The sequence below is a fragment of the Orycteropus afer genome, unplaced genomic scaffold (genome assembly GCF_000298275.1).
Source record: "Orycteropus afer afer isolate SDZICR_OR568_19922 unplaced genomic scaffold, OryAfe1.0 scaffold00483, whole genome shotgun sequence".
Classification (NCBI taxonomy): Eukaryota; Metazoa; Chordata; class Mammalia; order Tubulidentata; family Orycteropodidae; genus Orycteropus; species Orycteropus afer.
Window position 1 is genome coordinate 916,058 of NW_006922070.1, and position 27,087 is coordinate 943,144.

The window sequence follows — 27,087 nt, forward strand, 5'->3', positions numbered from 1 at the left end:
CGTAGTGATACTGCCTTGGAAACCCAAGGAGGGGTCACTATGAGTTGGGTCTGACTCAATGGCACATAACAACAACAACAACAACAACAGCTTCCTAAACTGTAAGAGAATAAACTCCTGTTTGTTAAAGCCATCCCATTTGTGGTATTTTCTGTCAAAGCAGCACAGAGGTAACCAAAAGAGAGGCAAATTCTCTTTCCTATTTACTGAAGTCCTTTTGTGAACCAAAAAAAGGCAAAAAATTAAGTATCTATTACAACTTTCAAAACATCTAGATCAACACAGCAAATGATCTAATCTATTGTACCATTTTCAGAGTCAATTGGATTTTCAGTATAGGGTTTAGCAATTTGACTTTTCAAGCATGAACAGGTTTAAAAATGAAAGTGGGCTGTTACAGAAGCTGCTGGCTCTGTATTCTTCCAAAGTATATGCTTCCTGGCTACTCACATAGAGAAATGTCTGTCATTCATTATGTTTGTATGCTTCCAAGAGTTTGATTGAAAACATTGTAAATTTCACTTTGTGGGGCTGACTGTTGTTAATTTGTGAAATTTTTGATGAAGCAACTGTTATGTTTTCTATTTCATCTTTCATCTGGATCCAGCAGGATCTCAGACTAGTTTTTCTCTCTAACTTTTTTTAATTGAAATATAACAAACAATGAAAATCACAAATTCAGTTCAGTAAACTATCATAAAGTGAACACACACATGTAACCCCCACTGGGATCAAGGAAGAGGACATTACTACCAGCAGTAGGGCTTTTTCATAGCAAAAGGAATGGGCTCCAATTTTCATCTGTAGTAAAACCACTCTAATTAGTACTTTACTAAATTTGGAATTTGATATAGTTTGAATTTTGGAATTTGAAGAAGGAGTCAAGAAATCAAATGACATATTGCATTGGGCAAATCTGCTGCAAATGATCTCTTCAAAGCAGTAAAAAGCAAAGATTTTAAAACTAAGGTGCACCTGACCCAAGCCATGGTATTTTCAATTGCCTCATATGCTTGTGAAAACTGGATAATGAATAAGGAAAACCAGAGAAGAACTGATATCTTTGAAGTATGATGTTGGCAAAGCATGTTAAACATACCATGGACTGCCAGAAGAACAAATAAATTTGTCCCGGAAGAAGTATGGCCACAATGCTCCTTAGGAGCAAGGATGGTGAGACTTTGTCTTCTCACCTGCTTTGGACCTTTTATCAGTAGGGACCAGTCCCTGGAGAAGGACATCGTGCTTGGTAAAGTTGAGGGTCAGTGAAAAGGAGGAAGACTTTCAACAAGATGGATTGACATAGTGGCTGCAACAATGGCTTCAAACATAGCAACAATTCTGAGGATGGCAGTGTTTTGTTCTTTTGTACAAAAGGCATTATCATTCAGAACTACCTTGATAGCAGCTAACAATAAGAACAATTTTTTTGAAGTCTAAAATTTCCATGTGTTTAGTTTTCTTAAAGTAATATGTTTGTCATCTATAGTGGTGGAAATAAACACAATTTACAGGAGGTATATATAATCTATAATATTTTAAATGAACTTCAGTGTACTTTTTTTGTATATGGAAGCTACTGATTAGTAATATTTTTTTCTACTTGTTAGAGTGGCTGCTATGGTTACTTATTGTATTGTATTGTAGTTAAAGAAATAAGGCCATATTTTTGTGTTCCGTAGTTCAGATCATTCACTTATTCTATTGGCTTTGTTCATTGGTTCAGATTAAGCTTTTTCTCTACAAAACCATAAAAACAAAAATACAGAACAAACAAACAAACAAACAAACAAACCCACTGCCATCGAGTCAATTACTACTCATAGTGACCCCCTTTGGGTTTCTGAGGCAGTAAATCTTTACAGAAATAGATTGCCTCATCTTCCTTCTTCAGAGTGGCTGGTGGTTTGAACCACAAGTGTGTTTGAAACACCAACCTTCTGGTTAGCCGTCAAATGCCTCAGGCACTGCACCACCAGAGCTCCTCTTCAACAAACGAAGTTGCCTCTAAATCTTACAATCATAGAATCCTTAAATGTTATTGTTAAAAGGGGTCTTGGCAATGATCTATTCCAGATTCTTCTCTTTACAATGAGCACATGGAAATAGAGATTAAATGATACTTGTAAAGCCATATGGACTTATTCTGTGTGAACATGAGGGTTGGTCACAATATTGACAAAGGGTCCCTCACTTTATTCTTAGTCAATTTATTGTGAAGTAGCACCAGAGTATTAGATCAACCAGCCTGATATTAAGCCTCACAAAGATGGAGACTCACTGAGACATGACAGGTACCTTTGATATTAGTCAGAGACAGGAGGAAAGACCTCCACAGCAGTGGACTTGGCATACATAGCCAAAGAATTCTTGGGCCATGAAGACATTTGATGTTGTATCCGGGAATTCTGTCCCTGACTTAAAATATACAATTGTGGCACAAAGAAATCTTGTGATGGAGAAAGCCAGGAATTGTTTCAGGAACATTACTAGAAGAACACAGGAAAAAATTTAACAAATGTTGGGCTCACAAATGTGGGTTCACACAAATTTCTCTTAGCAATTACTGTAATCTTCATTCACAGAATGACCCAGAAAAAAAAAAAAAAATTAAACAATATGCTATACAAAAAAAGCCAGAGTCTCTTGATTGTCCTAAGAAGGTATTGGTAAGCCAGTTCTCATTTTGGGACATAAAAATGTCACCATCTTGATTTTAAAGAACCTCACAGAGTGAGTTCAGAGGAAACAGGAGTGGTATATAAAATTGACAGAAAGTCCCCAGCCATGTGGTGGTCATGTGAAGCACAGAAGCTGGGACTAATGGATTGATTCCTGGTCCATCTCTACTCCATTTCCTTCCCAGCAACCTTGGCAGTGCCTATGCCAGGAACTAGGTTGTCCTGAGCGAGGAAAGCTGAGGAAGCAGGGGCCTTCACTGTGCTGGGCTCTTAGAAAAGCTTCCCCACCCTCCCCTAGCTGGCAGCTACTGACCATAGGCCCTGGGTCTGAATTTCTCCAAACAGAAGCACTGGTATTTCAGAGGCTTAAAAAATGCTCTAGACATAAGGAAGTCAGTGTCCTTCCTTGCTTCCTTAGTGTGGTAAACTCCATGTGCCTGATTTGAGCTTGGACAAAACCTGTTTTATTTCCTTTAAGGAGATAGAAACCCCTCCTCCACAAAGGAAAAGCATTAAAAAATACATTTTTCTACTGATGAGGACCTAGTATTCTGAGAATATGGCCTATCTCTTCTCTATCTTTGTGCCCTGAGTGTAAGAATCCTCAAGATGTTCTTACCTTCTTTTCCCAGAATAAATAAGCCTGTGTCTTTCCCCTTTGCAGAGAAAGGAGAACTGTTTGTACCTTCTCCCAGTTATTTTGATGTTGTCTACTTGAACCCGGACAGACAGGCTGTGGTTCCTTGTCGAGTGACCGTCCTGTCAGCCAAAGTCACACTCCACAGAGAGTTTCCAGCCAAGGAAATCCCAGCCAATGGAAAGGACATTATGTACGACATGAAGAGAGGCTTTGTGTACCTGCAACCTCACTCTGACCACCAGGGGGTGGTCTACTGCAAGGCTGAGGCTGGGGGCAAGTCTCAGATCTCTGTTAAGTACCAACTGCTCTACGTAGAGGGTAAGCCTGCTACCCACCAAGTATGTACATTCTCTATGTACAGATGGAAATGAGGAGGCACGGAATGCTGTTCTTAAAGTCAAGACTGACTACTGCAACACATTCCTAGAGAGTTACTTCCTTATCAGTGACCCTGACCCAACACTCCTCTACTTCCTTCCCTCCCAAATCTTTCCTTTGCTTTTCCTGGTTCTGCCTGTGTGTGATAGGTCAGCAATTTCCCTAAGTCCCCAAGCTTCTCGTAAAACATCCTCTCAGCCTCTTCGCCTTAACCAAAATCTCCTGTCTGTCGTCTCCTAAGGGCACCATCCTTTCCTTACCTCAAGGCCTGGAGGGGGTCAATGTCCTTCCTGTGCCTATTCCCACTTCCCAACCATCATTCCCTCACCTTCTGTTAAGAACCTCTCCTCCTCTGAGGCTCCTGCCATGTGGCTACACCAGCCTTCTCTTCTCCTTTCCTGTCTCTTTCCCCTCATTCATTGAATATCTTGGTACTTGGCTCACAGTTCTCCTCACCATTCCACTTTCTTGATGACTTCAACATCCACTTGGGATGCATTGGCCCGGTTGCCTGACCCTCTGCCACAGTCACAGCTTTTACAGTGTCAGCAGCTACAACTTCTCTGATGTAGGAATCACTGATTCAGACCCCAACTCCAACCAGTCTTACATCTTCCCAGGATGTTTGTTCAGGACTCTTTCTGCACCAGCCCTCACCTCTGCATACCATTCTGAACTATTCAGTTGTCTCCTGCCCTCTCCGCCCCCATCCAGCTCAGATTCCATGGCGCATCACTTCAATGACCTCTTGCCAGTACCCTGAACTCTTCACCCTCTGTGCTTTTCTGCCACTTGTCCAGGAAAACACCATCCTACATGTACCCAGGGAGCCAAGGGCTGCTGGAAAAACCTCACACGCTGCTAGATGGTACCCCTATAAACTCCTGGTTTTCAGTCTGTCCAACCTGGCAGTTCTATCGCATTTTTTTCATTTCTTTCCATTTTCCACAATGAGCATTGAACAATTCTTCACGAATTCTTAGGATCTGCCTGCCTCCTCTTCCCCTTCCAATTCCCTTCACTCCTTCATCTTGACAGAGTTGAAACATACTCAAATCTTCAAGTATGACTTTTTTTTTTTTTTTTTACTGGTTCATGTTTAATTTTTCTGAATATACATGAATGCTGAAAAAGATTGTTTTGTCTCTAGTTTGGTGCATTATACTGTATATGACAATTACAAATTGTAACTTCTTTTTTTTTTTTTTAAATGTAACCATTATAGTGAGGAGTTTCAATCTGGTGGATTCACACTTGAACTATTTTTCTCTACAGTAACTGCCATTGATTCTGCTGTGTTGAAATTTCCTATCCTAAGAGTTGTGAGTGAGGTTCATAAATGACATTGCAGTCCAATTCCACCATCAATAGTCACTTTAGATTAGGAAGACAGCCTCAAACTGTCTTTTTCTGAGACTGTTCATTTAAAAACTTTAATCCCACCTTTAATGCAAAACCCACTGGCATCAGGCTCCACATGAGATTCTGGCAGCTTGGAGAGTGCACGCAGGAGGCCAACCCTCACCTTTCTCCATCCCTGCTCTGGTGCTGGGCAATAGAGGGCCCTACACCTAGAGGTGTCCCATAGTGGCAAATGCTGACCTGGCTTCCTCTCTGCAAACCTGATGGGGAGAGGTTGTGGTGCCAACATCTTGTCATAAGCAGCCTCCCTTGGTGCTGTAGGCTCCTTAACCAGATGCAGACTCACTCTCCTCCTGAACCCTGCTTGGTCTCTGTGCATGTCTTTGTTCTGAGCTGCCTGTGGTCTCAGAGGGCTGTAGCTCTGGGGTCCCTATGCCCCTCTCATCTCTTGACTCTGAAGCACATGGGAAACAGAACTTGGAAGCCGGAACACAATCTAGGCCTTCTCCATCTGGCAGCACCCACCCTGCCACCCCTCCTGGTGAGCAGACTAAAGAAGGACTTGCTGCTGCCCCTCCTCTGACTTCCTGAAGGGAAGCTCCTCCTCTCTCCAGCTCCTTTCACATGAAGAGAGGAAAGAGTTTCTCTTCACGCTCTATTGTCCCTCAAAGGTGATGCTCTCTCTGAGAACTCTTACACTGACCGGAGTGAATGCTCTGTGGATGCACTAGAGTGCTTTCTGTGCATTGGTGCCTTTGCAGCAGTCCTGTGGGAAAAAGAGCAGTGCTCAGAGTCAGCTGGTGTCCAGACTCAGAATTTGGGCTGCTTAATGCATGCCTCCAAGGAGCTCTGGTGGCACAGTGGTTAAAGCATTTGGTTGTTAACCAACAGGTTGGCAATTCAAACTTACCAGGTGCTCCAGGTGGAAGAAAGATGAGGCAATCTGCTTCCATAAATATTTATAGCCTTGGAAACCCTGTGGGGCAGTTCTATTCTGTTCTGTAGGGTCACTATGAGTAAGAATTAACTCGATGGCAATGTTTTTTTTTTTTTTTTAATACATGCCTCTTGTTCTCAGTCATGGGACAGTAGCCCCTAACATTATTGCATTACCTAATAACCTGTTGCAACTTCCCTTGACCACCTCAGAGCTCCACCAAGGCCATCTTTCTTCCACCATCACAACCAAACTCCCTGAAAGAGCTGTCTGTACTTCCCATCTCTGTTTCTTTTTCTCCAACATGCTCCTGAGTCCACTCACATCTGGCGTTCTCCCTTCTCCTCCACCAAAACAGGTATTGCCAAGGTTCTCAAGGACTTTCATGTCATTAAATCCACTAGATATTTTTTATTTTGGGTCTGCATTCTACTAGATTCTACCTCCTTTGTGTGAAACCTCTTTCTTTGGCTCCACATTCTCTTGCTCCCACTCCCCTCCAACTTTCTTATTCTGATTTGTCAGCTCTTTGTCATCTAATCAGTTCACATCAAGTGAATTCTGACTCATGGTGACTCTATATGTGACAGTGTGCTCCATAGGGTTTTCACTGGCTGATTTTTTGAAGTACATCAACAGGACTTTATACCAAAGTGCCTCTGGGTGGGCTTGAACCACCAACCTTTCAGTTAACAGCAGAGTGCTAACCATTTGCACCACCAGGGGGCCCTTTTAAAGGTTTTAAATGTTGGAATTACCCTGGTCACTCTTCTTGTTCACTCTGTCCCCTCTCTGTGCAGTTTCAGCCATATTCATGGCTCCATATACTCGCTACACTAATAATTCCTAAATTAATATATCTGGCCCAGATCTATGGGCTGCAAAGCCATGTTTCCAACTACTTACTACCTGCACTTAGAGGCTTCCCAGGCCCTTCAACCCCACATGCCCATCACCAAACTCAGGGTGTTCCTTCCCAGGCCTGGTTCCTCGGTATTCTCTATCCCAATGATAGCACTATCATTCATCCAGGTACACAGGCTGAAGACTGGGAGTCAGTCACATCCGACAGTCCCTTCTCCCCTTGACCTGTTGACTTTTCTCCTTAAGTCACCCTAAAATCCTGCTGTTCCTCTCCTCACTTTAAATACAGATCAGGTTATCACCATCTCTCCCTGGACTAACACAAACATGTTTCTAATTGGTGTCCCTACATTCGTCTTTTCTCTCTCCAACCCATTTTCCACATTGTGGTGTTGTTAGCTGCCACTGAGTTGGCCCCAACTCATGGCAACTCTGTGGCACAACTGAACAAAACATGGTCCTGTGCCATCCCCAAGATGAGTTGTGGAATGAATTATTGTGCTCGATAGGGTTCTCATTGGCTGATTTTGGAAGCAGATTGCCAGGCCTTTCTTTTGAGTCCATCTTAGTCTGGAAGCTCTGCTGAAACCTGCCCAGTGTCATGCAATTAGGCACACCTCCACCGAGAGTGAGGTGGTGGATGCACAAGTGTGCACTGGCCAGGAATCGAATCTGGATCTCTCACATGGAAGGTGAGGATTCTACACTGAACTACCTCAGCCTTTGATTATATCCATTAGCTCCCCACTTCTCCTAGAACCAATCCTCCATGTGGCTTGAAAGGCCCTGTGTGACATACCTGACCAGTCTGGTCCTACTCCTTTCTTCCCTACCCTGCAGCATGGTCTGTCTACATTAGGGCACCTCCTCTCACCTCAGGGGCTGTGGACACTGCCATTCCCAGCCAAATGGGTGGGTGCTTTCTCACTTCTCCAATCCATGTATGTTCAAACTTTGCTTTTCCTGGTTCTCTCAGTCTGAATTTCCAGACCACTCTGGGCTTCTTCATAGCTCTTAACACAACTGAACCATACAATTACTTGCTTAATGTCTATCTCCTCCACTGTACTAGAGGTTTCAGCAGTTCCAAGAGTATGTCTGTTTGTTCACCACTCTACTCCTAGCTTCTAGCACACTGCATTGCTCAAAGGTGCCATCAAAATTCAACTCACTTGTTGAGTGAACTGACCATAATGAAGAAATTTGTTTCTGAAGTGCTGTAAAGGTTCTGCAGACATATATAGCATTTTCACCTTCCTGGAAACATTTTTCTCATGATTATAGTTAGACTTCCTCCTGTTTGGAAGATGGACAATCTTTCTCTCCTTTAGATGTTCTCTAACCATCCTTTCACTACACTCTTTCTCTCCAAGCACCTTCTTCCTCTTGTCCCTGTTTCCTAGTGCTACCACATAACACCACCACCACCACCATCAAAAGGAAGGGGGAAAAAGAAACACAAAGTGGGTGACTTTAAAGAATAGAAATTTTTTTTCTCATAGTTCTGGAGGCTAGAAGCCTGAATTTAAGGCTTTCAGAGGGCTATCCTTTTTCTCCAGTGGGTCTAGGGGAAGAATTCTCCTTGAAGTCATGGGTGTTTCTTGGTTGTAGATAGATCTTCACCTGATGTCTTCCCTCTGTGTGTGTGTTCTCACCTTTATAAAACACCATTCAGAGGGATTAGGATAGGACCCACTCTCGTCCCGTCCCCGTATGACCTCATTTAACGGATAACAATTTGTTGTTGTTAGTTGCTATTGAGTCAGCTCTGCCTCCTGCTGACCTTATGTATAACAGAGATAAACATTGCCCAGTCCTGGGCCATCTTCATGATCATTGCCATGGTGGAGTCCATTGTTACGGCTTTTTGTCAATCCATCTCAGTGAAGGTGTCTCTCATTATTTGATAACAACAGAAAACCCTATTTTGAAACAAGTGCATGTTGATAATACTGTTAGGAATCAAATACATCTTTTTTGGGAAAATATTTCACTCCATAACACCCCTCAACTTTCTGCTGCCTTCACATCGGCCCCGGCAGACCTCTTAGCCCCCTCCTTAATTACAAGGGTCTGGCTGGACCTTGGAAGCTCTGGATAATGACTTCATTCTGGACCACCATCTCCTCTATCCACAGAAATAAAGGAGCAACAAAATATATATATATATATGATAGAGTATGCCTGATATAGTTGGGGAGCTATAAGAAAGGCACATACCTACCTGCTTCTCCAAAAGAATATGTGTGTTGGTTTGTCTTTAATGTTGTATTCATGGATTTGATTTCACTTTCCCTGTCTTCTGCTTACTTCCAGTTCCCAGTGGACCTCCATCAACAACCATCTTGGCGTCCTCAAACAAAGTGAAAGGTGGGGATGATATCAATGTCCTCTGCACTGTCCTAGGGGAGCCTGATGTTGAGGTGGAATTCAGGTGGATCTATCCAGGGCAGAAGGTAGGCTCCATACCCATCTCAGTCAGGGCTTTCAATTCTGGGTGTTTTTTTTTTCTCAATGAGACAGGCCATAACTTAAGTGCTGGAAGACTGTGGGACTATGGTGGGAACCAAGGCTTACTTATTTTAAGATATTTACAAACTGACTTTTTGAAAAAAATAAAAGAAGAAAAAGTAACAGAGTTCCACTGGCAATTCACTCAATGGACCCTCTTCAATGCAATTTTTCCTATAACTCTTAATTAAGAAGGTCAGAGGTCTAAAAGGCAAAGGAGAGGGCTTTCCTCTCCCTCCAGCTCCCCAACCTTAATCTTCAGTCCCTCTTCCAGGTCATTTAGAGGTTATTCTAACCTCCTTCCCACATCCTTCAGAATTTTCTCCTCTTTACAAGCTGTCTCCTATGGTGAGGAACCCTGAGCAGACATTCTCCAAGTGGGCAGTGAAACATAAGCGCTATCAAAAAGGTGCAGTGAAGCTAGAGATCATTTTAAAATAGACTTGCCATAAAAGTAACTACAGCATATTTAGCCTTTATGCATGCTCTTCTCACTAAAATAAACAGCTTGGCTATCAACATGGAATGATCCCTGTGTTGCCAAAAGAGATTTGGCCTCCCATGACATACTCTGGAGCTAACACATTTTTGGATTATGGGCTGTGATTGGTGGAAAATAGCTATCCTTGGAGAATAGTATCTTCTAGCATCCTGGTACTCAGTACTTGTTTTAAAATGTTGCCACACTCAGAAGACACTAATGTTTAAAGTAGAGGGTTGTTTTCTACATTGTTAACTAGCATTTTATGAGCAGAAAGGGTTTTAATTATATTTAAAATATTAGTTATATTAAACTAATAAAGAAAACATGTTCTTATCACTAAAGTTGGCTGAAGCATCTCAAAAGTAACCCTCTCAGTTTCTAGAAAAAGAGGGTCAACTCCTCTGGGGTGCCGTGTTATGCATCCTTGGTACTTTCCTCCCACTGGAGCCCTATGACATACTTGACTAGTTACACTTCCTGTCCTGCATCTGAACAACCGGGTATTCTTACTCATTTCTGTAGTGAGTGCCTTGGGCTTCTTTTTGACTTTATGAGAATAAAACCCACTTAGTAAGGGAGTGAAAGTGGGCAATGTGAGGAGGGGTGGAATGGAAAATTTTATGCATATTTTTATGGCAAACAGAAGTTCCACTTTCTTGGAATTTCAAAAGAATAAATTTGATTTTAAGTAGAAACTTACTGGGGGGAAAAAAAAGGCAGAGAGGGAGCAAGCCAAACAGCCTAGTGATATTCAAGACTCTGCTTGGAAAAAATACAGCCTAAAATGATTGATTATACAGTGTAAAAGCTCCCACAGCCTATGAGCTACGCATACCAAACAGTCTTTTCTAAGCATGTGTTTTACACTTTGAAAAGAACACTCAGCAGTGTTGGGTGAATGGGAGCTGTTTATAGCAGCTTGTCATTGGTGCTTCAGTGTGTGGGTGTTGTTAAACAGGATGAAAGGCCTGTGACGATTCAAGACACTTGGAGGCTGATCCACAGAGGACTTGGACACACCACAAGAATCTCCCAGAGTGTCATTACAGTTGAAGACTTTGAGACCATTGATGCAGGATATTACATTTGCACTGCTCAGAATCTCCGAGGACAGACTTCAGTAGCTACCACTGTTGAGTTTTCCTGACTTGGAAAATAAAGTATAATGAGCTGATGGAAAACCCATGTGTGTCGACAATAAGCTTTGAGGTTCTTTTGACCAGTGGTTAGCCAGGGGCTGATGTCAAGTGCCAATCCCTATCCTTTGCCATGTGAGTCAGACCTGGGCATCCAAACTAAAAGGAAGTCACCCGGTCTAATAATAGAAGTGTTAATTTTTCTAACAGAAAGCATGTATTTTGATTGCTTGCCTACATACATGTTTCCAGTGTTTATATTAAGAAAGCATATATGTGAACAACTTTATATAATCATTTCTATTAAATGAGCAAGTTTTTGTAAAAAATGAAAAATGGGCTAAGTGTTCTTGTTTTTAAGCTAGCTTGAAGATCATCCAGAAGGACCTTAGTGCCAGCGATGCCAAGGTCAGTACCTACTATTCTATTTGATATCACGATTATAATACACTCAGAATTTTTTTTTTTTTTAAAGCATCAATATATACTATGAAAAAACAGCTGCCATTGAGTCAGTTCTGACTCGCAACTTCATGTGTGTCAGAGGAAAACTGTGCTCCATAGAGTTTTCAGTGGTTGATTTTTTGGAAGTAGATTGCCAGGCCTTAATTCCCAGGCATCTCTCGGTGGACTCAAACCTGCAACCTTTCAGTTAGCAGCCAATGCGTTAACTGTATGCCATATGCAGGGACTCCAGTATACAGTATAGATAACTTTTTAAAAAGCATATGCACGGACCAAAAATGTCATCTTTTAACTTTTACCATCTTCAAAAATAGCTAGACCATACTATGCCAATTTTCTTACCTTACACTATAGAAATTGTTAAAATCAGTCCAAATTTATTTCTCAAATACACATAGCATTGAGTTATTCCACATCTGTGCACCATATTTCAGTCCATGACCAATTTTGTGACTGCATTGGAAATTCCTGGAAAATAGCTTCAGAGGAGACACAATCTTAATGCAGTGGGATGGGCAATAAACTTGATTACCATTTTGAAGAGTGAAGTATGCCAAAGGTTACAATTCTTATATGGAATATTCCAGCATTATTTATTTGATCAAAGTAAAATACACTTTCCATCACTACAAACTGAGTACAACTACAGTTGGTTACACATCCATATTTTTCTATGAGTGCCAACATTTTGCATCCTACATGAAACATTTGGTTTGAAAAAAATCATAAAGTTCTCTATTTATTTCCTATCTTCTTTCTTGTTGTCTCCCATCCTCTGAAGACATTGTATAGTAGTTTCTGTAAGATTTATTTCCCCAGACACCTAAATAGTATGGAAAACAGGAGGGAAAAGTACAAGATTTACCATGCATAGGGGATGAATGGCAAACCCAACTTTGGCTGATGACATTGAGTACAACTCAGAAGTGTTAGCAGAGATATTCCAGGAGGTGGCAGTGAAGCTACATTCTAATTTATCAGAAGCAAACATGAGAGGTTAGAAACATAATAAACTATTGGAGGTTAAAGACTTAAGACACAATCACTAATTAAAAAAACATGCATCATGAATATCAATTCACCATGTAGTGTACATGTAAATGATGAGTCAGATATCCACGTCTGGTATCCTGAATTTATTCTTATTATAGGGGTTATTTGTGCAGCCAGCAAATGTCAGCAATGCAGGTTAGTAAATACTGACATCACAAGATTGACACATGTAGAGTGAGGGGGAAAAGCCACAGCTCTTCCTTCCACCTCCCCCAAGGTGTTAGAATTGAGAGCAGGTGGGTAATAAATGAAGTTTTGGAAAGAAATTGAAATGTAACTTGAAGGGCAGTTGGACCAGCTGCATTTTCCACTTATCAGCTGGCCATTCTACTCCCTTCTCAGGGATAGAGAGGTTCCTCAAAGTGTACAAGGAACCTCAGCAGTGTCTTCCCAGACCATTTTATCAAATTCTACGAAGTTCTGTTAAACACTGCATCACTGGTTCAATCAAGGTCCCCCTCCTCATCAGTGAGCACTTGATCCTAGCTTTCTTAGCTCTGCCTGTCAATAACTTTCTCCTTCTTATTCTCTATTCTCTCTTAGCTTTTTAAGATTTGTAGTATCAGATCCAGGCCTTAGTTTATTTGGTAAGTGGTTTCAGCACCTTGAAAATTAGCTGGCTCTGCAAAAGCAGATTCCTTATCCTTGTCCCAGAGAATAATCAGGAGGAGGTAGAAGGTTGGCTTTTGTGGCTCTGGATGGGGAAGAAAGGAAAGGGAGAAATGTGGAAGAAAGGGAGAGAAGACAACAGTATCAAGCTGCAAGGATAGCTTAGATCAAGGTAAAAATAAGGCAGCAACCATTCAATAGTACTGCCCTTTTTCTTTATACAGATTTTAGAAAAATTAGGGTACTAACATTTCCTTATAGCCTGAGAAAATGGATCGTAATATGGTGCCAAGCTCACATGGATAAGTTAAAAATCTACAGAAAAACCTAGCTAGTTTCAATTGACATGGCTGAACACTGAAAAACCATCCAACAGAGACTCCAAATGGATACAGGGAACATACAGACCAATCAAAGTTTTCCTGTCATACTCTCTGCCCCCATGCCAAAGAGCTGAGCGGAGTTGCTGATAATCATACTCCAAGCAGCTATTGCTCTTTCTTCTATGGCTTTTGCTGAACTGTGTACACTATTATTTGATTAGTACATATGGAGCTATAGTCAGCTTTTGACTTACAATAAACAGCAAAGAAGGCAGCAGGCATCAGACCCCAAAACACTGATCCGTCCATTTCATTCACACATCCTCAGTCAGACTGAAATAAAAGTCACAAGAAGGTGTCTGTGGTGAAGAAAATTATAAAGGTTATAAATTTTTATCTTAATAGGCCCCTGAGAGTTTTTCCCCTTATGCGTAGGTGAAAAAGGCAATGAACAAGATTCTCTCGTTCTTTAAGTGCTTTGTGCAACGATGTCCATGTAGATGAATTCCAAGATCCTTTTTGGAGAAGTCTTTTGGCCTGAGCCAAAAGTCTTACTCCAGAGTTCCAGTCTCCTAAGTAGCCCATTCCAGTGGTGGTTACTTTCCAGTTATATTGCGATAATTACACGTAAGCTAATGTAGCTCTTAGTCCCATGATCATCAGTAGGGTGAGTTCTGCAGACCTGTATCAAAATGCTTCCAGGTAGTCTCTCAGCTTCCAGAAAGCGTCATCTGGGTGAGATGCTGGGGCTGGAGAAGGAGCCAGAGTGTCTTGGTGACTGGAAAGGGATGGCCGAGGACGTGGGAGACCTTTTGGGGCTGCACAAGTCCCCATTGTGCAGCTTCCACAGCAGCTCCTCGTTCTCCATGGACAGCCGTTTGTTGACTTTTGACTCCTTCTCCAACGACTCCTGCAGAACAGCTTGCTCAGTGGAAAGTTGCCTTAAAAACAAAAAGATAGCCAGGGGCCATGTGGCTCTAGGTTAAAATTTAACTTGAAAAAAGTTTACCATTTTAGGTTTGGGAATAAAAAGTACCCCTTTGAAACAAAATGGATTCATGCACAGAGCTATAGGTTACAGGCATTCGGCTGGCTGAGGAACCCTAGAAATGTGGGCCTGAGCCAGGGGAAAAACTTACTGTTTGGCAATTTTGATAGCAGGCTGAGTGATGCTTCCACAAATGTTATGCACATTTTAAGACTACCTTACGTTTGGGGCTGTTTTCTATTTGGTTTCATGTCGGTGTTTTTCTGAAAGCAATCTCAGAGTCAGGAAGCCAGAGGAGGGTTTCCTTGCTGAAGTCTGTTTGGTCCAGTCCACTTCATTATAAACATGAAGTAGTGATAATATTTTTCACATAAAATTTAAGACCCCATTTAGCCACCCCTTCAATTGCAGCTCCAGGAGGTACATGGGTGGAGTATGGCTAAGAAAGCTATACTGGATGTTCCAGTAAGGGATGGGCTTTGGGAAAATAGGTGAAAAACAATTTTTACCTTGAAATTGCCATGTGCTTGTCCATCCGAGCTTTTAATTCCTCATTCTCCTGTTGGAATCGCTTCAGTTTGTCAACCAGTGCTGTGTTGTTGTCCACCTTGGTGTAAACAAGAATTCCAACATTTATAAAATATTTAAAAAATAAAGCCCCTCATTTCCTACATCACATTCCTGACACACACATGCATTGGAGAGATTTAATTAAAGAGAATACAAACATAATGTCTAGATGTTATTTAAAATGTATGCCAGGCCAACTGAAAGCTAAGATACCTGGAAGGTAACTGATTTGTTCCAGGCCCTACTGTTTTAAGATTCACCCTGAGAACTGGTACTCTAAGCAATCTGGGGGGCCATGCCTCCTTGAGTTTCAAGTTAGTAAAACAAAAACAGCAGCTAAGACAGCTTATATTGATCAAAACCCAAAAACCAGTTGTCATCACATTGATTCTGCTCCGCAGGGTTGATAGGAATGATCTTTTGGAAGTAGATCACCAAACCTTTCCTCTGACGTGCTTCTGGATAGAGTCAAAGGCTTTTAGTTTTCTTTATACAGATCTTTAGAAAACTTAGGGTTCTAATTTCAGTTAGCATACAAGCAAGGGTTCTGTATGTTCTTAGGGTAAATTTCTGCAAATAAAATCCCCCACATTTGATGAAAGGCTCACAGGCTAATACTTCTTAGTTCTTGGCAATCTTTATTATGACCTAAAACATGATTTCATAGTTATTCTTTAGTATTTACCTCTGAATGTCCACAACCAACTACAATTGGACAAAACTCTGTAGAGCGTCAAATAAGAGAAGTAACACTACAGAAAGTCTCCCTCCTCAATTGAAAGATAGGTATGTCTCAAAGACATTTAATCACTTAACATGATGAAGAGCTGATTATGTCCCAGTTCACTTTCTAAAGGTAAAATTTATTTCTTGTTGAAGAGGCAACATCATAATTCCATCAGAATTAATTCTAAATCCCTAGTCACTACAGCATATGACTAATCTACTTTAATTATGGTTCTTCGCCTGGAGTCCGATGGTTCTTGAGATAGCCTACTATCCAGAAAATGTTTGGGACAAGCCAATCTGATGCAAATAACATTCCAGAAAATAGAACTTGAATGTAAGAAAAAAGGGACCTTGGAATTTCCAGTAATTGTTTAGTTTAAAAAAAAAATAAGATAAAACAAAGGTGGGAAAACCTGGAATTAGATTCTGGGCAGTGATTGGTCCTAATTTTCTATTCCAACCGTTTAGTTTCTAGAAAAGAAAATTACCCTGGGTTGTTTCACAGATCTAGTTAATGGTAAAACTAATTTCATACCAAAGCTTTCTTATTTAGTAAAACTTCCTTGCTTTCTCAATGTATTGCTGCTGTTATGGTTAGATTCCATTGAGTTGGTTCTGACTCACAGCAACCCCATGTACTACAGAACAAAACACTGCCTGTTCCTGTACCAGCCTCACAACTGCTGCTATGCTCGAACCCATCACTGCACCCACTCTTTGAATCCATCTCCTTGGGGTCCTCCTCTGTTTCGCTGACCCTCTGCTTTTTTAAGCATGATGTTCTTGTCCAGGGACTGGTCTCACCTGAAAACAACTCCAAATTACAAGAGGCAAAGTCCCATCATCCTTGCTTCTAAGGAGCATTCTGGCTGTACTTCTTTCAAGATAGATTCGTCCATTCTTCTGGCAGTTCATGGTATATTTAATATTCTTTGCCAACATCATAATTCAAAGGCATCAATTCCTTTCCAGTCTACCTTATTCACTGTCCAGATTTCACATACATATGAGGCTATTGAAAATACTATGGTGTAGGTCAGGTACACCATAGTCCTCAAGGTGACATCTTTGCTTTTTAACACTTTAAAGAGGTCTTTTGCAGTGGATTTGCCCAATGCGATACATTGTCTGATTTCCTGACTCTGCTTCCATGGGCATTGGTTGTGAATCCAAGTAAAGTGAAATCCTTGACAACTTCAATTTTTTCTCCATTTATCATGATGTTGCTTATTGGTATAGTTGTAAGAACTTTTGTTGAGGTGTAATCCATACTGAAAGCTGTAGTTTTTGATCTTCATCAGTAAACACTTCAAGTCCTCTTCCCTTTCAGCTAGCAAGATTGTATCACATGCCTATCTCAGATTGTTAATGAGTCTTTGTCCAGTCCTGATGCCGTGTTTTTCTTAATATAGTCCAGCTTCTCAGATTATTTTCTTAGCATACAGATTGAGTAAGTATAGTAAAGGTTATAACTGTAACACACACTTTTCCTGATTTTAAACCATGCAGTAACCCCTTCTTCTGTTCAAATGACTGTCTTTTCGTCCACGTACAGGTTCTGCATGAGCACAGTTAAGTGTTCTGGAATTCCCATTCTTCTCAATGTTATCCATAATTTATTATGATCTGCACAGTTGATTGCCTTTGCATAGTCAATAAAACACAAGTAAACATCTTTCTGGTATTCTCTTCTTTCAGCCAAGGTCCATCTGGTATCAGCAGTGATATCCCTTGTCCCAGGTCCTCTTCTGAATCTGACTTGAATTTCTAGCAGTTCCCTGTTTACGCACTGCTGCAACACTTTTTGAATTCAGTAACATTTTACTTGTGTGTTATATTTCTTGTATTGTTTGATAATTTCCACATCTTGTTGGATCGCCTTTCTTTGGAATGGGAACAGATATGGATTTCTTCCAGCCAGTTGGCTAGGAAAAACCTGGAATTAAATCTGGGCAGCGATTGGCCCTAATTATCTATTCCAACCCCTCAGTTTATAGAAGACGAAACTAGCCATCATGGTGTCACAGATCTAGTTAACTGTAAAGCTAAATTTATAGCAAAGCTTTCTTGTTTAGAAAAAGCCTTCTTGCTTTCTGAATGTCTTATTTTCTATAAAGGGCTGAAGCTTAAAACTAAATATGGTAACTGTGGGTTTACCTGTCATCTTATCAGCCCATTCTTCCACATATACACAATTAAGACTGACTCATATTATCATAGTACCTCTGGGGCATGGTAAGAAACAGAAATACTTAATGGATCAAGAAAAATGATAATGTGTTGGTAATTTCACAGCAGAGTCTATTTAGTGTACATGAGTTTTTTTTTTAAAAAAAAAGGTTTGACGCATGAATGGCACATGGGGCAACATATTAACACAGCTATTGGAGTCATTACAGACTGCAAGAGAGCAGAGCTATCAGACCTGACACAACTGGATGATCTTTGGCAGGAAGACATATATGTACCATGCCAGGACAATTAACAAGCTGCATCCCAGTTCCTTTGTTTCCTTTCAATAAACAAAATTTCCTTATAATTCAAAGTGCCATCTATCAAGATGAGTACACTTAGTGCTACCTCCCTCAGAAGAAGAAAACACAACAATGACAATAACTCATACACACAAACGACCACCTTACCCACCCCCCACATATACAAAAACGATGGCCTCCATGCTCCTTATTGTCCAGGGCTTTTTTGGGTTTAAATGAGACACTTACTCAACAATGAGTCACACATAATTGAAGGGGGAGCAAACAGAGCCGGGCAGCTGGAACTGTCAAGAGCAAAGTATAACAATGATTGGGATCACTTAAGCCGCCTTTCCAAACCCTGCCAGCTTGGTTAAATGCCTGGCTAATAGCAGCTGTGCGCCAGAGCTGGGCCAAGACTGACAGTGAATGCAGGGCACACCACTCACACACAGTTCTGGGTAGACTTGTCATACACTAATATTAGTTCTTTATCCTAGAGGTTGCAAACTACATTTTACTTATACTTTTCATAATGCTTGCTATTTGTCCAACTGTATTCATTTTATCAGGAGTTCCGGTAGCATAGTGCCCAGGCATTTGACTGCTAACCAGAAGGCTGGCGGTTCAAACCCACCAACCACTCCTTGGAAGGAAGGTTGGGCAATCTACTTTCATAGTGATACTGCCTCAGAAACCCAAGGAGGGGTCGCTATGAGTTGGGCCCGATTGGACAGCATATAACAACAACAACAACACTCACTTTATTAGAGCACAATTCTTTCCACGTTCTAATTCATAAGATGATAAAAAAAATTAGAGAGCAAGACTCAATTGCTCTAGTGGGATTAATTTATATATTAACCCTTTTGAACATAAGAAACCTGCCCAGAATTGGTGATATACTTAAATACCCATTTACATTATTTAAAATTTTCTTATGCAGGTGAGGATTCACACTGAAATGTGAAGCTGATTTGTTTGCCATAGTTTTTCTAAGCATGCAAGTTCCTTAAATAAGGAATATATAAGCAATGAGTAAGCCTTGAGCAAAACTAGAAAAGAAGATGTAACATTCTTTATCTTTTGTGTTATTTCATTAAATAGCAGCAGTTAAGCCAACTCCACAGTTCTGGCTCAGAGTTCAGTTGCTATTTCACAGGTATTAACTGGTTTGGTTAAGACCCTCACTCTACAATTCTGAAGGAAACATACCAGTTTCTCCATTTTCATTAACTTGATGTCCTGTTGATGCAATTTCTCATTCTTGATCTCTAACACAGCTTTCAGGCTTTCTAATTCTTGCTCTAGATACATGATCTGAGGGTTTTTCTGAAAGAGACATGGTAGGACACCTTTGTGATTGATCATTTCACACATTCACATAGTCTAAATTCTATATATCAAGGACCTTTGATTATATTTAGAAATAAGACAAATCACTTTCTAAAGTAGCAAGGGACTTCCATCTTCTTAGTGCAGTGTCAAAGTAAAAGGTGAAAAAGAAGGGCCAAAATCATTTTGCTCTCAAAGACTTTGGTCATAAAATTAAAATAAAAAGAACAAACATTTTATTCACTTATTGGAAACCTAATATTGAAAAAAATGTTGGCAGTACCAAATTTTTTCTGGAAACAAGAGAAAACTCATTCATTACAATACAAAACCAAACTCTGGCTATAGACTAGGCAATCTCTAAGTCCTTTACTGGTGTTCGGGAGGAGGAAAGGGAACAACAGTTTTCTCTAACCACATTCAGTAACTGACAGGAATGGGGACAGTACATATGTAGGGCTCTTTGGAAATGACAGTGACATACAGTTCTGTTTCATGTTTCCTTTGAATATAATTATCAGGGTGTAACCCTGGTCAATAATGTGCCAAGTCTTTTGGAGTTTCTTTATAATGGCCTACATTGGTCTGGCCACACCCTAGGGCAACCATATCACTCCTATTTTATTTTGTGACACTCCCAACACGTACATGGCATATAGCACATGCACTACTAAAACACTCTCTAAGATGTACACTATGTAAGGGGAGACATTTTCTGAGAGCATTCCACTGGGCTGGAATTCCTACCCCTCCTTGATTTATGGAAATCCAACTGGACCAAAGCTCACTATGTAAATTAATAATACAGGATCTATTGATTAATGAGGAACTTTCTTAGCTATGACTCAATAGTGTAAATCATCAAAACTATTCTCAAGGGCAAAGGTTTCTGCTCTAGACTAATCCTTAAAAAGAAATAGGAAATGGGAGAACTGGAATGTTCTTTGGGGATTACTTAATCCCAAAAGCCTCTCACTTCACAAGAGAAAATGTGTTCTACAGTGACCTGCTCCATTCTGGAAACATAAAATGTCAGGATGGGAAGTAACACCCAGATCTTCAAACTCAGAGCTCTTTCAGAAATTTCATATAATGTTCTCTCTCCTTTTACATAATGTTTTTTTTTTTAAACTCCTAAGACAGCAAATTCTACCTCATTTTGTTAGAGGGGAAACAGCATAATTTTCTCTGCTAATTTTTGAACATACTTTTCCTACTCTGCCATCCTGGGCCTTCTCCCTTAATCCACTTATATATGTACTCTCTTTTTCTTCAATCTCAACAGGGGTGAGGCATTAGATATTCCTGCCTTCCTCAATCTGTTACCTTCTTAGCTTTCTAAAGGTTCCTTCAATAGGAGAACTGCCACTGTGTACCAGGAAGCTCTTTAAAACCAGCTCCTTCAACTAGTAGTTGAATTTATACCCTACATGTAAGCCTATATTTCTTTTGAAGTCACTGACTTTTTCTAAAAATCTTCCAGAATAAATAGCTTTCAGGTTTCACTAAATATGACCTCATCTCATTTTGTTAAAATGTTTAGAGAGTCCCTCAATGAGATTATCAACACAAGGGCTCACAGAGAGATCCACACAGGGACTTCATGAGCTGGCAACAGATTTTAAGTGGCAAAACAGCTTTGCTTCCATAGCTTAAATTGCAAATGTATGGAATGAAAATGACATGAAAGGCAAAAGCAGCAAGAGGGGGGAAAAAAAAGGCAGGAAAGTAAGGATATAATTTGCAAGAGAAAGTTAAGCCTACAAGAGAAATGTGTACTTTTCAAAGGTGAAGTCTTTTTGCATACAATGGAATATTATTACGTCATAAAAAGGATGAAGTTCTGATATATGCTACAACAATGGGTGAACACAGAAAACACGTGAAGTGGAAGAAGTCAGACACAAAAGGCCACATATTATATGATGCCTATTATAGGAAAAATGGCCACAATAGGTAAATTCATAGAGACAGAAAGTAGATTAATGGGTCCAGCCAGGGCTCTGGGGCGAGAACGGAATGGAGAGCAACTGCTAACAGGCAGAGTTTCTTTCTGGGATGATAAAAATGTTCTGGAAGGAGATAGTGGTGGTAGACACAGCACTTTGTGAGTATACTAAAAACCACTGAACTGTAAAACTTCATGGGATGTAAATTATATCTGACTAAAGCAGTAACTCTAAAAAGTAAGTAAATAGGTAAAATCTTCCCATAAAACCCTAGCCTTAATTAATAAAGTGTTCTTGTTTTCCTGTAGGTGTTAGCTTAGATCACTCAAAATATATTGTACTCCTTCTACATGGCAGGCACGGAAAGGATTTCAAACCCATATTATTTCTCTAGCTGCTGAGCACTTGAGAGATGGACTCTAAAAGGCAATTGAGCAGAAGAAAAATCAGGAGTGATGAAGGAGCACACATAAGCAACTTACTAAATTTGCTTTCTCTCTTGATATTCTTTTTTGCTCTTCTGATTTCAACTTTTCATTTAAAGTATCATTTTCACTCTTCAGATCGTTGATTTGTTTCTAAAACACAACGGTGATATGTGACATGTAAGTTAGCAGCAAGGGGACATAGAGAGCTAATGTACACAGAACCATACCAGAAACACACAAACATCAAGAATGATGGGATTTTATTTTTTTATATTGAGCTTCACCCACCTCTAGTGATTCCTGTTTCTCGTGATGCAGATCCTCAAGTGATTTCTTTTCCATTTCATGGCTTTTCTTGATTTCTGGAAAGAAGTGGTATTTTTTGGGGGGCAATAAACATTCTAATATCTTTTGATATCTGAGATCATTATATTCTGCAATTACTAAAGCAAATCAATTATGAAACAATATAAATATGTTACTATATATTTGTATATATTTGTATGATTTTATATAAATGAAGCCATCAATCTCTTAAAACAGCCCTGTAAGGTGGCTGCTATTTCCAATTTATGGCTGAGAGCAGCACAAAGGCTCATAGTGGCTAAGTGACGGCAAGGGACTTGTAGCCTGGCCCTCAGACTCTTGGTCTAAAATCTGCTTTTTTTCAGTTTCCTCTTCATAAAACAAACAGAAGCCTAAACCCATTTCTAGTGAGAAGGAAGGAAAACAGCATTTATTAAGTGTCTGCCCTGGGCCAGCTGACCTTTGTATGCTACTGCCTCTGACTTTATATGACAGTTTTATTTTTCTGATGAGAAAGGCCATATGATATATGGCCAAAGATCATATGATTACTTCTCACCATACTTCCACACATTTTCTCTGCAGGATGCAGCGGGCTCGGTGTGAAAACTTCAGCTACACTGACAACTGTATTCTGAAAGAAAAGGCTGCTTATTCTTTCCCTTCTATTTCAATCCTTCTAATATTTGTTTCTAAAACACAGCAGTGATATGTGACATGGAAGTTAGCAGCAAGCGGACATAGAGAGCCAATGTACACAGAACCATACCAGAAACACACAAACATTAAGAATGACGGGATTTAAAAAAAAAAAAAAAATATATATATATATATATATATATGTATATATATATCAAATAATACAAAGGAAAGACTATTCAACAAGAGCCATCTACATACAACGTGCCCAAGTGTGTGCAGAGTGCTGGGGAGTAAGAGTGCTTTGTATGGATCCATGACTGTAGCCAGCAAGTAAGTGACAATTTCAACTTCCCGGGATCCTACACTGGTAAAGTGCAATCACCCATCACCAAAAGGTGACTTTAAAAATCTTTCAAAGTTTATTCTGTTTCCTAAAAGGCTGGCATTTACAATACACTCTGATTAACAATCCATCGGAAGCATTCATTAGCAATGAACAATACAAAAAGAAACGAAGGACATTCCAAATTGAATGACACGGAGCAGTCTCTGGAGGGGAAAGTTATGAATCATTTCCCTTTTATAATGTATATCACTGTTCCATGAGCTCTTACTCTATTTAAATAGAAAAGACATCCTTGCCTGAAAGGGAGGTTTCATATGCCTTCTTTAGCAATTCTACTTTCTCTGAATGGCTAGCTTCAATTTCCAATTTAGAGGTCTCATGGGCAGCATTTAAGTTGTCAAACTGTAAGAATAAACAAAACAATAGTTAAAAGCTTTAACTTAAATGTTCAAGCAGTAACATAAGGAGACTTTGACACATAAATCTGCATTTAAGTTTAAGGGCAACCTAACATATGTAACAGGAGCTCTGGTTATGCAGTGGTTAAGGCTTCTGGCTGCTTACCAAAAGGTTGGTGTTTCAAACCCACCAGTTGCTCTGTGGGAGAAAGATAAGGCAGTTTGCTTTTGTAAAGATTTACAGCACTGAAAATCCTATGGGGCAGTTCTGCTCTGTTCCATAGGGTCCTTGTGAGTTGGAATCAACTCAATGGTAGCGGGTTTGGTTTGGTTTGGTAAGATATACACCGAACAACCCAATTTGTATTTACCTGTCTTTCCATGACATAAGTATACAAGTTTTCTACGGTTCACTGACAGACACGGCTGTGAGTCCATCATCAGGAATAAGGATATTTTTCACAGTGACAGGGCATATCGCTGCCCATAAGCTCTATACTGGTCATTCTCACTGCTATATTCTCAGTTCCTAGCACATGCCTGATACACAGTAGCCCCTTTGTAAACATTTGCTAAATGCATAACCAAATTTAAAAAGGAGCAAGTAAGTAAATTAAAAACAGGTTTATGATATACTCTTTTGTGACACAATGGATTATAAAACAAGTCCCATTGAAAAAAACAAAAAAGAAAAGAAATGTAAACCAATGTTTAACACAACATCAGGGTATTCAAAAAGGGATTATCTCTGGGTAGTGGGATAAACCATTGTTCTTAATTTTCTTTCTTTCTTTCACTCAGCATATGCATACTACTTTGATTGTAAGAAAAATGCTTAATTTTTTTTAAAATTTCACCTATTAAACAGACAGACAAAACAAAGAAACTCATTGTTGAATTGAGCAACTGCCAGAATTCAAGGAAATAGCCATAAGCAAGAACAAGTGCAGGTTCCAACAGCACAGACCTGCTCTTGCAACTGAGTTTTATACTTCTCTGCTTCTTCAATATAAATATTCTGAAGCTTTTCGCACTCCCCGGTGTAAAATTCTTTAAGCCGATTCTCTAGCTCTGTTAGATCAGTCTGATGCTGCTGGTTTAGCTTCTGGACAAATCCTTCGTAGGCTATTTGTATCTCATTCCTGGCTTTTTCTAATTTCTCACAGGTGGTTGAAGCAGTGACTGAAAAGAGATTGAAAAGAAAAGGGGACATGACATTTAACTTCTCAAATGTTCTTAATTCCTAACATTCACACAGAGCTGGAAGCATAAACACAGTGATGCCTAGGTTCTCAGATTTTCAAGTATAATAGCACAGAGCGAACTGAAAAAGAACAAGAGGAAATGGTCTCTGGCAGCTGAAAAAGAAATTGACAAGCAGGAAGAGAAGTATATGTGAGAGAACAGTAGAAAGACCTACAAGCAGGACACCTACCCCAGGGAGATGCACCCCTAGGTCAATCAACCATGAGACAGCAGAAGGGCATCATTTGCAGAGGGAAAGCTGGGCAGACAGAAATGCATTGATAAAAAGGGCACAGGGAATGGCTAGTCACAGGGAAGAAGGAGATGGGAGGAGAGCTTTTCATGGTTGGGGATTATAATCTGGGCCGTGAAACCAAATGTATATGAACTATTGTGTGTAAAATGAATCTGCTTTGTAAATTTGCATACACATCACAATAAAAATAAAAATAAAAATAATAATAAAAAGTAAAGATAACCCTTTTGCATGGTGACCAGTCAGCATAATACTGGCTATAAGAAGAGGAGAGCTCCAACTGGCTTGGACATTTCTAAGGACAAGTTAGTTATTCTACCCAGTACCAACTAGTATGAGAAAAGCTAAGGACAGAGAGGGTACAGAAAAGGGAAACCAGAGAAAGGAGATGAATGGACTTTAAAAGCTTGTACTTAATTTGAGCTGATTCCAATTTATTTTAAATATATAGTAATCAAAACATTAGACCATACTGAACACAAATCACCAAAGTATACAAATTTTAGGAAAAAAACACTTTTTTTGCTATAATATAATATAAATAAATGGAAAGTTAGCATATTTTAAAGAGGGAAAATAATTTGGCTAGTGTAAATTAAAATCAGAGCCACCTACCTCTTCACCATCACTACTAAAAGTAGAAATACTACCAATATAAGACAGAATAAAAACATACATATACATACATACATACTATACATACATACACATATGCACATACTATAATAAATCCTTGAATATCTCTACAATTTCTCAGGAACTTTGGACTTTTCAAGCTTTCTTTCACCAATTTTTAATAGAGGTAAATTGAGTGGTATTTTTAATTGTGAGGAGGATGCATGGTCTCAATATCCCAGAGTGCCCATACCAAACCAAACTCACTGCCATTAAGTCAATTCCAACTCATAGTGACACTTTAGAACAGACTAGCAACTAAAATGCTTTAACCACTACACCACCAGAGCTCCTAGAGTACCCAAAACCAAACTCATTGCTGTCGAGTCAGTTCTGGCTCAGAGTGATCCCATCTTGAGTTTCCAAGGCAGTATCTCTATGGAAGTAGATTGCCCAGTTTTCCTTCTGGGGAGTGGCTGGCTGGTGGGTTTGAACCACAACCCTTCTGGGTAGTAGTCAAATGTGTTAGGCACTACACCACCAGAGCTCCTGAGAGTACCCATAGACTAATATTAAAACCAAAAAGGGAGATGTTGTTGTTATGTGCTGTCGAGTTGGACCTGACTCACAGCGACCCCTCTTTGGGTTTCCAGCGACCCCTCTTTGGGGTTCCAAGGCAGCATCACTATGGAAGTAGATTTCCCAACCTTCCTTCTGAGGAGTGGCTGGTGGGTTTGAACCTCCAGCCTTCTGGTTAGCAGTCAAGTGCCTTAGGCACTACGCTACCAGAGCTCTTATGCTAGACTATAGGGGCCATCATATGGAACATCACTGACAACTCAGTCCTTTGAGATTAAATATTGGAAGTTGTTTTCTTTAAAAGTATTTGGTAAGACAAAAGGACCATCTAGATTGATAGAGAACATCCTCTTCATGTTCATTCTTCCTTTTATTACATTATTTATAAAAGGAGGGAATAAAGATTCAAAGATTTAAATCTTAAAGTGAGTAAATGCAAAATCACCTTCCATCAGTGAATTTTCCAATGGACATAAGTAAAATGATAATGCTATCAACTATCTCCGTAGGCTCCTTCTGTGAATTCCATGTTAATGCTTTGTATAAAAGTAGATAATACAAAAATACTTTGGAAATAATCAATGAAAGCCTCAAATAGCTTTCTAGTCAGAGAAACCTTGGTCCTACATGGCCTTTTTACGTTTCCCTTGCAATTTCAGTATCAACAAAGCAAGAAAATAAAAGTACCAACATGTTCATTGTTGTTGTTGTTGTTGTTATGTGCCGTCGAGTCGGCCCCGACTCATAGCGACCCCTCCTTGGGTTTCCGAGGCAGTATCACTAC

At 39.9% G+C, this 27,087-nt stretch overlaps 2 protein-coding genes across 2 annotated transcripts in view; one reads left to right on the forward strand and one right to left on the reverse strand.

Moving 5' to 3' along the window:
• Positions 1-11,004, forward strand: part of PDGFRL (platelet derived growth factor receptor like) — a 64,687-nt gene extending 53,683 nt beyond the window's left edge. Inside the window, exons 4-6 of the mRNA XM_007954945.2 lie at positions 3,346-3,639; positions 9,179-9,318; positions 10,816-11,004. Of these exons, the coding sequence (XP_007953136.1) occupies positions 3,346-3,639; positions 9,179-9,318; positions 10,816-11,004 (623 nt within the window). The remainder of the gene's footprint in view (positions 1-3,345; positions 3,640-9,178; positions 9,319-10,815) is intronic.
• Positions 11,005-14,170: 3,166 nt separating this feature from the next.
• Positions 14,171-27,087, reverse strand: part of MTUS1 (microtubule associated scaffold protein 1) — a 139,502-nt gene continuing 126,585 nt past the window's right edge. The window contains exons 8-14 of the mRNA XM_007954946.1: positions 24,576-24,790; positions 23,507-23,612; positions 22,205-22,278; positions 21,971-22,066; positions 19,420-19,536; positions 14,941-15,038; positions 14,171-14,384 (exon numbers count right to left, since the gene is read on the reverse strand). Coding sequence (XP_007953137.1) covers positions 14,171-14,384; positions 14,941-15,038; positions 19,420-19,536; positions 21,971-22,066; positions 22,205-22,278; positions 23,507-23,612; positions 24,576-24,790 — 920 coding nt within the window. The remainder of the gene's footprint in view (positions 14,385-14,940; positions 15,039-19,419; positions 19,537-21,970; positions 22,067-22,204; positions 22,279-23,506; positions 23,613-24,575; positions 24,791-27,087) is intronic.